The 14,551-nt window shown below is 38.3% G+C and overlaps 1 protein-coding gene across 5 annotated transcripts in view; it reads right to left on the reverse strand.

Moving 5' to 3' along the window:
- Window positions 1-14,551, reverse strand: part of fmt (phosphatase 6 regulatory subunit 1-like protein fmt) — a 516,745-nt gene that overhangs the window by 481,426 nt on the left and 20,768 nt on the right. For 4 of the 5 annotated variants that reach the window (XM_067145524.2, XM_067145526.2, XM_067145522.2 and 1 more), the window contains exons 2-3: window positions 6,002-6,089; window positions 5,403-5,482 (exon numbers count right to left, since the gene is read on the reverse strand). In XM_067145524.2, coding sequence (XP_067001625.1) covers window positions 5,403-5,482; window positions 6,002-6,061 — 140 coding nt within the window. In that variant the 5' untranslated portion in view covers window positions 6,062-6,089. The remainder of the gene's footprint in view (window positions 1-5,402; window positions 5,483-6,001; window positions 6,090-14,551) is intronic. The other variant, XM_067145523.2, reaches the window with a different exon arrangement.

Here is a 14,551-nt window from a genome sequence, read left to right on the forward strand (position 1 = left end):
CAAGAAGAGGGAGAAATTAAACAAGAACTCAAGATCTATTTCGAAAAGCTGCTGAATGGAGATACAGAAAACATAACAACGGATAGAGGAGAGCCAAGTCGAGGAACCACAACTGAACCACCAATTACATGGCTTGAGGTTGAAAATGCGCTCAAGAGCATGAAGAAAGGAAAGGCAGTGGGCGTAGATGAACTAAGTGCAGATATGCTGAAAGCAGCGGGAGTTCCAGGAATCCAATGGCTCTATAGACTGCTCAACAAGATATGGGAGGAAAATACTGTTCCTGAGGACTGGAAGATGGGCATCATTGTACCTCTGTTCAAGAAAGGAAGCCGACGAAAATGTACTAATTACCGTGGTATCACACTACTGTCTCATGTCCTGAAAATATTGGAAAAAATAATAGAGACCAGAATCAGAAATATTGTTGAACCAATTTTGGAAGAAGAGCAGTATGGTTTCAGACCAGGAAGGTCAACTACAGACCTTATATTTGCAATTAGGATGCTAATGGAAAAATACTGGGAGAAGAACAAGCCTTTATTCCTAATATTTTTGGACATTGAGAAAGCATACGATAGTGTACCAAGGGAAAGAATTTGGCAATGCATGAAAGAACTTCAAGTGCGAGACAGCCTCATAGACAAAGTGAAAATGTTGTATAGTGGGAACAGAAGCTGTATTCAAGTAGGATGTGGTTTGTCGGACTGGTTTGAAACAAAGAGAGGAGTGCAGCAGGGCAGCTCATTGTCACCACTTCTATTTATTATTGTAATGGATGTAATAATGAAATCTATTAAAAGGAAAGAACACGGAGATATCAAAGCCTTCACATTTGCAGATGATGTTGCGATCTGGAGTGACTCAGAAGAGGAATTGGGAGAGAGAATACAAAGCTGGAATGAGGAGTTTAAGAAATATGGTTTAAATATCAGCAAGACCAAGACGGTGGTGATGAAAGTGTATGGGGAAGGAGCAGAACCAATAGTCATGTTAAATGAAGCTCAACTGGACAGCGTTCCAGTTTTCAAATACTTGGGTAGCGTTATATCAAATGACAACCTAGCAAAACATGAGGTGAACAATCGAATCAATAAGGCAGCACAACTTTACCACCAGGTAAGACACCTGCTGTGGGATGAGCAAATACCCATGAAAACAAAAATGACATTGTACAAGTCCTATTATACACCAATTCTTACATACAGTCTCGAAACCACAGCACTGACCAATAGAGATAATTCCAAACTTCAGGCAGCTGAAATGAAATTCCTACGCACTATGATTCAGAAAACCAGGAAAGACAAGATTAGGAATGAGAAAATTAGAGAAGAAGTAGGAATAGACAATTCTCTCCTAAATAAGATTCAGATATCAAGACTGAAGTGGTTTGGTCACATGAAGAGGATGCCAGTAAACAGAACTGCAAGGAAGGAATTTGACAGAAAGGTAGAAGGAAGACGACCCGTGGGAAGGCCACGAAGGAAATGGATAGATTTAGTTAAGAGCGATGTAATGCTGAGAGGTCATGATTGGGACAAGTTGGTGGAGGAAGAATGGTACAAGGACAGGATGAGATGGAGGAGGCTCATATACCACACCCGGGAAACTGGAGATGGTTTAGGATGATGATGATGACGAAATAACCTATGTATATCACTGAACTTATAGCTCATAACTTGGAATGTATTTGTAAAATTATCTTGTAAATAATATTTTTAAAATCTAAGGATCACGGTGATTTATTTCGGAATCCGCTATCTAAGCCATGTCCATGCCTTTGGTAGGTTCCCAGCCTTTTCATCTTCCCGGTTTGTTGTTCACTAGTTGGCCCTACTGATATTTACGTACATGTTTTGTTGGAGATCCGAGTAATGCCAGCTACTGTTTTTCCGAGTGTGTAGTGATTTCTTATATTGTGTATTGTACTCTTACCTTCCCCTTTTAACTGTGTTTGTGCCTTGTTTGGTGTAACCACAGTAGTAGAGGTAACAAGCAGAAATATTTGCAACTTCTGCTTAATTAAAACGTCATCTTTGAGTGGAAATTTGTGTACCATGTAGTCACATGATGAAGAGAAACACTTTCTAACAAACTTAAAGAATACGCACTTTTCCTCAGACTTCGAAGTGTTCACCAAAACAAACGCCGAGTTCCCTATCAGATCACAATCATCCTGATTTGAGTATGATAATCTACATCAAGGAGAGAGGAGGAGCTTTTAATAACGTGTGGTTTCACAAACCTTGCCATCACATTCTTCAATAGTTCATCCAAAATTGACTTCAATAATGTTATCTGCTTTTCGTCCCACTAACTACTTTAACGGTGTTTGGAAAATTGTCTTCCATAAGTGGATGTGTGGCATACTTGACTGAAGAGCTACATTTGGATTCTCAAAGATATCCATAAAACTTGAGAGAAGAAGGCAAAACGATTTATGTAAATTCGATGAAAGGAACATGAATCATTCTTCACGTGACAAAGCTGACAAAGCAGACAAAGCATGGCTCTTAGTGTAATCAGTAGTTTAATTTCTTTAGCGGCAAAACTGATGACTGGGTTTTCCTTTTAACTGAGGAGTGTGGTGAAGTGTTATGGCAGCCATATTCAGCCATATATCGATAGAACGAGGAAACGCGCGGGAGTTTAAAATAATATGAAAATTACTGAAACTGCTCTGAAAATCAGGGGATCGGTCCCGGTGATCGGGAAGAACTATGAAAAATCAGGGGTCTCCCGCTTAAATCGGGAGAGTTGGCGCGTATGCACTATAGGCGCACCAAAGTGAGTGAAAGTGCGGAAAGCTACTGCTGCACATTCCGGAAAACGTGTTCTATCATGACACGGATAAATATTGAATTTAAATTAGTCTGTAAAATACTTTTTTAATGTAAAGGCAGTTTAAAATTAAAAGTCGACATTTTTTTTTCCGTTTAAATACGACATATGGGGACAGTTCTCTTCCATTTGCGGTTACACAAAGCATCACTATACACTCAGCATCGAAATCTAGATGAGCCAGGAGCGTGTTGCCAACCTTAATGCAATAAAACCCACACCCCAATTTTGTGCCTCAAAATATTTTTAAAATATGCAGGGATTATTCGCATAAATATGGTGGTATTATTATTATTATTATTATTGTTATTATTATATGAGAAACAGCACCTGTTTGCACTCTAATATCTATGATAGAGTTTCAGCGACTTCTTATTATTCTTATTCCTCCTTGTCGTCGTCATCATCCTCCTCCTCTTTGTCTCCCAAACTAATTGGACCGATATTTATGACAAATCTGTCACTGATTTGATCCATTAGTTGGATGTGCTCCCAGTAAAAATTCTCTATACGAAGTTCACGGGAGTGATTACCAGCATTATCCATGAAAATAATGGAATATTCAGAGATGTTTGGCAACAACTGTTCCTTAAACCGTACAGTGAACCTATTGCTGTCCATTTCTTCATCATAGTCTTTAGTGGATTTACATTTAAACACTAAAATTACGCATTTGATTTTCCAGCTTCTGTTGTATACTCCAATGTATAACAGTACTTTGAACAACAACACCGACACAAGAGATTACCATCGCAACTCGCCCACGCACACATAACAGCTGACAAGGACAAACTGTTCATTTGAGAGACGAAACTATGGGCCAGTTTTCCCGTCTGTATGGCACATGAACTTATTAAGCCTTCCTGCTGTGCATTTAAAGACCGTTCATCCCTCCTGACCCTTCTTTGAGCCACAAATGTTTCAAATGACTGGTGGGAAAATTCTCTTAACTCACTGAACAGAATATTATACAAGACGCAGGATACCCATGCACCCCTCAATAACAACTGTGGAATGATGGTGCTATACATACAGGGTTTGGGTCATCACTGTCAATAGCTAGCTTTGTTTAAAGGGGTAATAATATTTTATCTTAATATTTTTAGCTCAGTGATTTAATGTCCACTCTAACAGATATATAAGGATAAGAAGTTATTATATTAATAAAACCACCTTTCCAATACACAATAGTCCTTTATATTTAGGATAAAACCATTTAATTACAAGTAGGACATGTTTCGCTCATTCTTAGTGAGCATCATCAGCTATAGATAACATAATCCATGGTGCATCAGGGCCCTGATCCTGGTATATATAACGAAAAAACGTCTATTATACATTGATAAAATACTAATTTTAATATTTAAAAATAATCAATAACATTATATTATGTGAATAACTGTTTTTAATCATAAACAGTCTAATGCAATTGAGCGAAGATTATTATGGTCATTGATTTATACGAACATTTAATCACTACATACTATACTAATATTTCATGTCATTCATTCCATTTACATTTTAAGCAATTTTAATGATCAATATTTGTTTTAATAGACTTCTTATTCTGAAATCCAATACGGTTTTACAATGAGATTTATAACTTGTAAAGATATCAGGATGCAAAAAACTTGTCCCATAGACATCAAAAAATGCCAGAAGGTAACAACAGAATCGTTGTATTTAACACCCTTAAATTTGACCAACTCCCAGCAAGATGAAACCCATTATCTTGAGAATAGAAGGTCAACAATTAACCTGCTGCACCACTGAGATCAGTGGTACTTATGTGTATTACAGTAGTGCAATAATCTACATGCCGGGCTGAGTGGCTCAGATGGTTGAAGCACTGGCCTTCTGACCCCAACTTGGCAGGTTCGATCCTGGCTCAGTCCGGAGGTATTTGAAGGGCTCAAATACGTCAGCCTCGTAGTGCCAGATTTACTGGCACATAAAAGACCTCCTGAGGGACAAAATTCCAGCACCTTGGCGTATCCGAAAACCGTAAAAGTAGTTAGTTGGACTAAAGCAAGTAACATTACTATTATTATTAATAATCTACGTAGGTGCGGTACCTTCATTTGAGTGTGTTTGTTTACTGGAGCTAGGATTAGGAAGGTAATAACTATGGCCGATGTTGTTTCTCATCATGACATTCACTTGTAAACTGCATGATTGCAAATAATATAAAATATTGTGATTTATGTTATTCAATGTAAGTAGGAAACAAAATCTGAAAAACACAGTGGTATTTATGCATTAGTGTAGAAGCTGCTTTATGACTGCATACACAACAAAAAACTAGTTTACATTATGACTAATTCACCATATTCACTCTTTTGAAATGAATGTTTTTCTTATACTGAAGTCCGTTGAAACAAAATGAGGGAAGATATATTAACAAAAACATTATGCAACATGCAGCTTGATATTCATTACAATATTTTAAAATTATCAAAAGAATGGCATTGGCAAATATTGCCAGATAGATAGATAGATAGATAGATAGATAGATAGATAGATAGATAGATAGAGAGAGCGGAAAAATGAACTATACTCACAAATCAATTAATTTCTTGTTCTGAACCTTACACTCTTGCAAGATATCTTCTTCATCCATTACTTCATGTAAGGACACATCCTGAAAAGTGAAACAGACACTGCACTGCAGAACATCTTGCACGTAAATGACTTTCTGCAAAAATCAACACCCCACCTGCTATGTACATTAAAAAATCTCAAATTCAACATATACCTTACATGCAAGTACACAAGACTGCCTAAAAGCATTCTAAAAAGCTGGCTTTTTCTAGAGAACAAAGAATCCACAGCCACAGTGGCTTAAACCTATCCTAGTGGGCAATATGTTGAAGAAAGAACTGAAGCATGAATGTAATGAGCCCACTTCTCCTTCAACTTCCCAAAAGATCAAAATAAACCAAACACTGATAAAGAAAAGGTCTAAAACAATTAACTTATTATACAGATTCCACATCTCATAGTATATCGTAATCACTACTCCCTCCCAAGTATATAATCTATCACTAACCACCACACCAAGGAGCAAGGAACTTACCATCATTTCACGGCTTCCAATATAATTCCTCTATTACTAAAACTAAAAAATGTTAACTAGCTTATAGGATTAATTCCAACTTACTTCTTTGTTCAAAAGGATGTCTATATGAGGTGATGACGTATGATTGAAACTCCAAAACATCTTGTGAATTTAGCCTCAGTACCTGAAACTTGCATAAATGAAATATTGTTAGACAATATATCAAATTGGATTAAAACACTTTCCATAACTTCAAGTGTACAATTCACGTCAATGGAGTAAAGGAGAAAAAGAGCAACTTACTAGGATTACTAGGATTCTAATTCATGGAAAGAATAACTTTGCCCTGACACAATATACATCTATGAATCATCACAATAGTGAAATACCATTTCACATGTTAAAACACAGCAGATACTAGGTAAGAGATACCAACAGTAGCAAAAAAAACACACTCATTTTGATGGCACCATAATTCCCTTCAACATTCGTCATCTGCAATCTAACTGTGCAACAAGTTGCTCAAGGAGAATGAAATCTCAACACAAGTACAGCAAACATTAAGTTGTAATACGCCCTTTCAGGCAGATCTTAATCTTAATAATAAATAATCCCCCTAAAAATAATCTTAAATTTTTCCTTGTAAATACTAAGAAGTCCCTCATGCAGCCAACACCTGCAATGACTTGGAGGGTCTGTTGATATACATTTTAGTGGACTAGGTTGACTGATATGTAATAACTAGACACTGGATTTATATACTATATGAATAACCAATACAAGCACGCAATTATTCTGCAAGAAGTGATGAAATTAAACACTTCTGTGAAATGCAAACCTAACGATCCTTTACTAGACTCACACAATTCACCCACACCAATAACGTACATAAAAGCATGATCATGAGTAGGGCTCGGATGTTTAGGAAAAGTCATATTATTTTCTTGTCTGATTGTATTTTGATGCAAATCAGGTGAATATGGTCACAACTAAGTGATCTTTGTCATATAAATGCATATTTTGGCTATTTTTTGTCATAAGGTCATATTTTGAGCTATTTTCGTAGAAACGTCATATTTCGGTGGTTTGATGACAGATGTAGCTGTGCAATATCATCTTCAACTTACCAAATGCAAACAAGTGTTCATAAAACATTAATCTTGTCGTACACTTGAATTTCAGCCGCGGAGAATGAAAAAGGTACATGAGTTTGCACCATAGGCCCTGCCTCCCTACCATAATGTATTGAAAGACATCTACTTTATTCATTTCGTGGTACTCAATTTAAACTTTAACGCATTTGAATAATATTAATGAACTCTGGGCTTAAACGTTCCAAAATATTTTAGAAAGTAGATTCATTTCTAGTTCTCTCGTATTTCAAACCATCAGTGCAGGGTGTTATGACTTTCAAAATGTTGTGTGACCTGATAATCTTAGCCAACCTAGTACTTTACAGGTAAGCCTATGAATTCACAAATATTTGATACGTGAATCAAGGACAATAAATGTTGTGTGATCTGATAATCTTAGCGAACCTAGTACTTTAGCGGTAGGCCTATGAATTCACGAATGTTTGATAAGTAAATGAAGGATAATTTACTGTGATTAACTGCTAAAGATGCATACTCAGAAAATCAATATGAAACTAAGAATAAATAGAAATGTGTATCAAAGGAATTGCCGTTTCGATTTATAATTTATTTTCAAATGGCCATATTTAGAGTAATAATTTTCGGGCCGTATTTTGTAATTTTTGAGTCATATTTCGTCACTTTTGAGGTCATATTTAGTCACATTTGAGGTCATATTTGCTTCCTTATTTGGGCTATTTTTAGGTCTTAAACATCCAAGCCCTAATCATGGGTAAACAACTGAATGGAAAACAAAATATCACACACTACCTACAGCTGGGCTGATCCACTAGTGCACAGTTTGCGAGACAATCAGTAAGTGTTCACTGTTAAAACATATGCACATGTTTCCAAGATAAGACACAGTGTGTCAATCAACACACATGATAAATCACAATTAGTAAGGTTTTAAGAAAACCGTGTAGAAAAACAAACTTGAAGAAACACACTTAAATATTCCTCTTCCATTTTACACTGCACACCCTTCTTTTCCTGTCCAGAATTTGCTTTGTAGCCTAGTACACTACAACAATCTTCTCCAAGTTTTCTGGTATAAATCTGTAGTTATTAAAATGAGCTTCAATGCAGAGAATGAATGATCTCTTTACATCTACGGATGTGACAGAACAGTACTTGAATTCCGGAGCGAGTATAGGTTTTGAACATCCAGGTAGACCCACATTATTAGCACCAGCCAAATATCTGTTTATAGCTACCATGAATTTCGTATGAGGACATAAAGATATTTTGCTTGCAGAAGAAGTCCGAGGTTTCCTGGGATACCTTCCAGTTCACACTTCTCTTTCTCCATAATCTCCAGTGAAACACTAAGACACAACCCACGTGTTTCTAGCTGCTTGATTTTTCCATGAAATCTTACCACAACTGTAATGTTCATTTAGAAAAAGGCCCCTCATTCTGAAAGAGTTCACAGCATTAATTACTTTACATTTTCTTGACGACTGCTTGTAAAACATGTTAAAATACGCACCCATAAAAGTCAAACACATGCACAATAAATCCTAAATTTGAAATGTATGCATTAATCTCAAATATATGTAAATATGCAACATATGCACTATTAAACTTAAGAATATGCCCAATTTCACCTTCAAACGCACTTCCTTGTCGATTTTGGAGGTCTACATATCAGCAAACAAAATATGCATTTGAATACAAATCTAATGTCTAGTAATAAAACCTTCGAGCACACTGAAAAAAACCACAGGAAACTGCAACAATCTTCATTTCTATGATTCATCACTACAGCAACAGCTGATAGTGGAACTGTTAGGAATCAAACCAGCCATCCATCAAAACAAGCTTATAATTTTACTAGCTGATGTACCCATGCTTCCCTACAGAATTCTACATTGTATACAGAATTCTAGGTTAGGTACTGTACACGCTGTGAGCAAGACTGTATTGGCCATGATCCGTGACCACTCATCTTTTTTCGGGGGGAGGGGGGGGGGGTCCGAATAGTGGAGAGTCCCAGGGCAGAAACTATGCCCTTTTACTAATCTGTTTCCTAGGAGTACCCGATGAGTCGGAAAATCCCAATTCACTACACTGACGGAGGAAAATCTATCTGCCTTGGAGGCAGGGGAGAAACCCCCTCTTCACTGCTAATTTGGAATAAAATGAATGTAGAATCTAATAAAAGTGAAGAGGAAGCAGCTTTTCTTAAGAACAGCTCTTTTCAGGGTTGAATTTTGAATTATTTAGTGAAATGTGGTGCTATAACTTTGGAATAGGCCTAAATTGTAATTCTAGACCAGGTCATTCTACTGCTACTACTAAGTAAGCCTTTGCCTAAAGTGCGCACACTGCTCATTCAAAACAGCGCATCAGAGTAAGGATCGAATAGCTGGAATACTACGAGGAATCAGTGTGTTACATACCAGCAGTATCAGAAAATGTATGAACCAGACGAATGGCATGCTAAAGAAGAAAATTTTCTAACTCCCCAGCCATTTCCCGCCATTATTCAGTTGTGGCATCATACGCAACCATTCACCCGGCTCAAGGGAGAGAGGGTCACCTTCCCTGTTCTCCACTTGAGTAATTCTTGCCTGGTGCATCCACGCTGCGGGGGTGGGCATCCTCCACATCAGTAGGCTGGTGTGAAAGGATGGCTAAGTTCAGACAGGGACCCAGCACCATTTGGCAGAGAAGGAGACCTTCGCAATGGCAGAGATGGCGGATGAGGCAACCCATCCTCCCTGGGGAAAATTAGAAGAGGACACCACTGCCTTGTGGAGAAGAGGGATCTTCAAAGGCTAAGAGAGCAAACCCCGAAAGAAAATTCTCACCTGTGTTAGGCCTAGCAAGTCAACAGTTGAGTATGAATATACTGCTATCAAACCTAAAACAAGCCTCGGATGGAAGAATAAATTAAATACCGGACATGACAGTTCTCGTACCGTCCGAATTTATGATGGCCAAAAGCCTGGTGCTCATCGGAGATACCAGAAGTCACAAAACCCTCCCAAGAAAGAGCGACTGAAAATTGGTACACTCAATATCCTTACTCTCACCAACAAATATGAAGAACTTGTGGACCTTATGGAGAGGCGTAAGCTCAAGGTATTGGGGTTGAGTGAGACAAAATGGAAAGGATATGGGAAGAAGCCCTTGAAAAATGGATATGTGCTGTACTGGAGTGGGAACAATGATGAATCCAAAAATGGAGTTGGCTTCCTCCTTCTTAGACACACAGACAGATGTCAAATATGTGAGTGATAGGATCATCCAGATGAGACTAAGTGTTGGTAATGCACATCAAACTCTCCTGCAAGTATATGCACCGCAGACAGGATGTACCACAGAAGAGAAAGAGCAATTCCTTATCGAACTTGAGGAACAAATAACAGAGAACATAATCATTATGGGTGATCCGAATGCCCAAGTTAGTAAAGAAAGACTAGACTGTAAAAACATCGTTGGCCCCCACGGCTACGGTAACAGAAACTCTGAAAGAGAGAACCTGATTGATTTCTGTGTGCGAAACAACTTAATCATCCAGAACACATGGTATCAGAAGAGGGACAGCCATAAAATAACGAGACACAGCTGGAGTGGAAAGCTCAAGACTATGATCAACTTCATCATCACTGATAGAAAAGCGGGTCAGTATGTTACAGATGTTAAAGTCATACCCTGCGAGTGCCTAGATAGCGACCATCGGCTATTAATCGCTGACCTAAAAGATGTTCATGTGCCCAAAATTAAACAAAAGAAAATGCCAAAGATTAAGACATGGCTGTTGAAAGACATGGAGAAGAAAGGAAACCATGAAGCAAGGATAACAGCTAAATTACCCAAAACTGAGAAAGGGGGAGTAGAAGAAGAATGGTCCTTATTCAAAGAAACCCTTGTAAAAAAAGCCACGGAAATTTATGGAAAAACAAGTGCCACACCAAAAGAGAAGGAAACACCTTGGTGGAATGACCGAGTGAAGACAGCAGTAAAAGATAGAAATATCCTGAAAAGAAAATTAGACCTTGAAAAACAGAAAACAGATGATAGATGAAATGAATTAGAAATTGAACGTCTAGCACAGGAATACCGGAAAAAGAAACTGGCTGTAAAAAGACTGACCCAGGAAGGAAAGGAAAAGTGCTGGGATGACTTTACTACAAGGATAGAGAAAGACTGTCAAGGAAGTAAGAAACTACTATACAAAATAGTAAACAGTAAAAGAAAATGTTAAGGATTCCTTGGACAGTTCATCGCACTAACACATCAATCCTGAACCAACTTCAGATAAAAGTTTGTCTATCGTGTAAGGTCTCTCAACGAATTGTACGCTACTTTGGACATATAATGCGCCGAGATGGTAGTCTACAAAAGCTGATTGTTGAGGGCAAAGTCCAGGGAACCAGACAACGAGGACGAATACCAACGCGATGGATTGACATGGTGAACGGCCCCCTACAGTGTTCTCTCAGAGTAACCACATTGAAAGCTTTAGATAGGGAAGAATGGCGGAGTATGGTTCATCGGCTAGAGGGATGAATATTATGATAGTCACGACGCCTCAGTCATGAGGCAAAACAAAGAAGAAGAAAAGAAATGAAAATATAAACATCCTTGCACTGGAAACAGATGATGGTAGCTTAATACAAACAGAGGAAGGGATCAGGGATGAAATGAAGAAGTACTTCAACATGCTGTTAAATGGAGATGTGGGCAACAGCACCACCAATGATAGTAGTGTAGATGAAGCCAAAAGCAACAAATACCCATTAACATGGCTTGAGGTAGAAACAGCACTAAAGAGCATGCAAAATGGGAAGTCCCCAGGCTTTGATGATCTCAGCTCTGACATGATAAAGGCAGCTGGAATACCAGGCTTGAATTGGCTATATAGAGTGTTATCAGTGATTTGGGAAAGTAACAAAATTCCAGAAGATTTGAGTAAAGGAGTCATCATCCCGCTGTTCAAAAAGGGCAACCGACAGAAATGTGGAAATTGCAGAGGCATCATGCTGTTGTCGCACTCACTGAAGCTGCTGGAAAAGATCATAGAAACAAGACTTAGGAAATCATGTCATCGTTTTCCGGGCTTGTAGGCCGCGGTCCAGGAGCGAGTGAATGCCCCAATGTTTCACCGAAGACTGCGTTCGGCATTGTCAAGGGTTCCGACTGACTTCCAGCAACTGACTTCCAGTCGGAACCCTTGACAATGCCGAACGCAGTCTTCGGTGAAACATTGGGGCATTCACTCGCTCCTGGACCACGGCCTACAAGCCCGGAAAACGCTGACATGATTTGTAACGCCGGCCGTGAAAGCCTCAACTGCTACAAGACTTAGAAAATAGTGGAACCTTTGCTCGAGGAAGAACAACACGGGTTCAGGAAAGGTCGAAGTACTGTGGATCTTATCTTTGCAGTAAAGATGCTGACAGAAAAGTACTGGGAATACAGAAGAAATCTTGTGATTGCATTTGTGGACATTGAAAAAGCATATGATAGTGTTCCTCGAAACAAGATATGGGAATGTCTGGAAGACCTAAAGGTGCCAAAGTACTTACTTAACTGACAAAGTCAAGATGCTATACAAGAAGTGCTACAGCTGTGTCCAGATAGGCAGCGGACGATCAAAATGGTTTGAAACAAAGAGAGGTGTCCAACAAGGAAGTGCTCTGTCACCATTCCTGTTTGTAATAGTAATGGACAAGGTCATCAAATCTATCAAGAAAATGGACAGTGAACCAAACGCCCTGGTATTTGCTGATGATGTGCTTTTATGGGGAGAGACAGAAGCTGAAGTTCAGAAGAAACTTAATGAATGGAACAACACATTCAAAAATTTTGGACTGAAGATGAGCAAAACAAAGACAGTGGAAATGACCATCAACAGGGAAGGAACAAGCTCAAATATATTTCTGGAAGGAGCAAAAATCGAATCAGCTTCCCACTTCAAGTACCTCGGAAGCACAATATCGAAAGATAACACTGTTAGGCAGGAAATACTCAGCAGGACACAGAAAGCATCGAACTTCTACAGTCAAGTCAGGAATCTCCTATGGGACTGCAAAATACCACAGAAAGCAAAAACAATCATGTACCAAACTTACATACTTCGTACCAATCCTCACGTACGGTTTAGAGACATGTACCCTACTAAACAAAGACTTCAGTAGAATCCAAGCAACTGAAATGAGATTCATTAGAACCATGAACCAAACAACCAGAAAGGAAAAGATCAGAAATGAAGTAAATAGAAAAGTAGCTGGTATTGAGGTTCCTATTATCAGTGTCATTAAGAAACGCAGACTTCAGTGGTATGGGCACATAATGAGAATGAACAGGGAAAGATCTGCCAGAAAATATTTCGAACTTAATCTCATAATAAGAAGACCACAGGGAAGACAAGAAAACGTTGGATAGAGACTGTAAGATCAGATGTGGAGGAGAGAGGATACAAATGGAAGGATGTACTGGATCAGAGGATGTATGAAGCAGGAGGTGGCGAGCGCTTGTACACCACATCCGGCAAACTGGAGTTGGGAAATGATGATGATGATGATGATGATTCAGTCAAACTGTTATACTGGGTACGGAGCAGTAATCCCATCTATCGGAGCTGAGTGGCAGCATGAGAGACAAAGAACATCACAACAAACAATGGTCAGTGTAATGTTATTGTTGATCAATGTTATGCAATTTCGATATTGTGGGCCTTCACATTTAGTTTTCTTCTGACTAAGAAATAACACTCATCATAGTCGGTACAGTAAAACTGAATAAAACATAAATGATCGGAAATTGTATTCTCTACGTAGTACTTTTCGATAGGACCAATAATATAGGCATTTAAGAATTAAATTTTAGGTGTCTTCCCTTAAACTCCACTTCTTCTTCTTAACGTGCCATCTTCTAGCGAAGGTTGGCGGTCAACATGGCGATCTTGAATATGGATGCAGCAACATGGAACAGAGCCATCGTGTCCAGTCCATACCAATCTATGAGGTTCTTCATCCATAGAGTTCGTCCACGGTGAGTAAAACTGTTTATAGCTTAGACAGTAGTTTCTTATTCCCCGACTCTATATACCGATTTTCACTAAATTCTGTTAACCCATTATCTTGTGACTCGGCATTGATATGGACTTAGGAACAAAAATACAAATTAATTGATATCTGTCTTATCACAGCCAGTACGGTAAAAATGTATAAAACATAAATGATCGGAAATTTAATTCTATATAACTTTCATTATGTAGTATTTATCGATAGGGCCACAATAATATAAATATTTGAGAATTAAATTTTAGGCCTTCGCCTAAACTACCATTTCGCACAGCGTGAATAAAATGATTTATAGCCTAGATTGTAGTGGCTCATTTGCCGACTTTACATACTGATTTTCATTAAATTCTCTTCAGCTGTTTTCTCTTGATGCGTGTACATACATACAGACATACAGAAATTATGAAAAAGTAAAGTGTGCATTTCCTTATTACTGTGGACACGACCGATACAGAAATACCATTCTTTTCAAATTCTGA

Source organism: Anabrus simplex, chromosome 4, assembly GCF_040414725.1.
Source record: "Anabrus simplex isolate iqAnaSimp1 chromosome 4, ASM4041472v1, whole genome shotgun sequence".
In the NCBI taxonomy this organism is placed as follows: domain Eukaryota; kingdom Metazoa; phylum Arthropoda; class Insecta; order Orthoptera; family Tettigoniidae; genus Anabrus; species Anabrus simplex.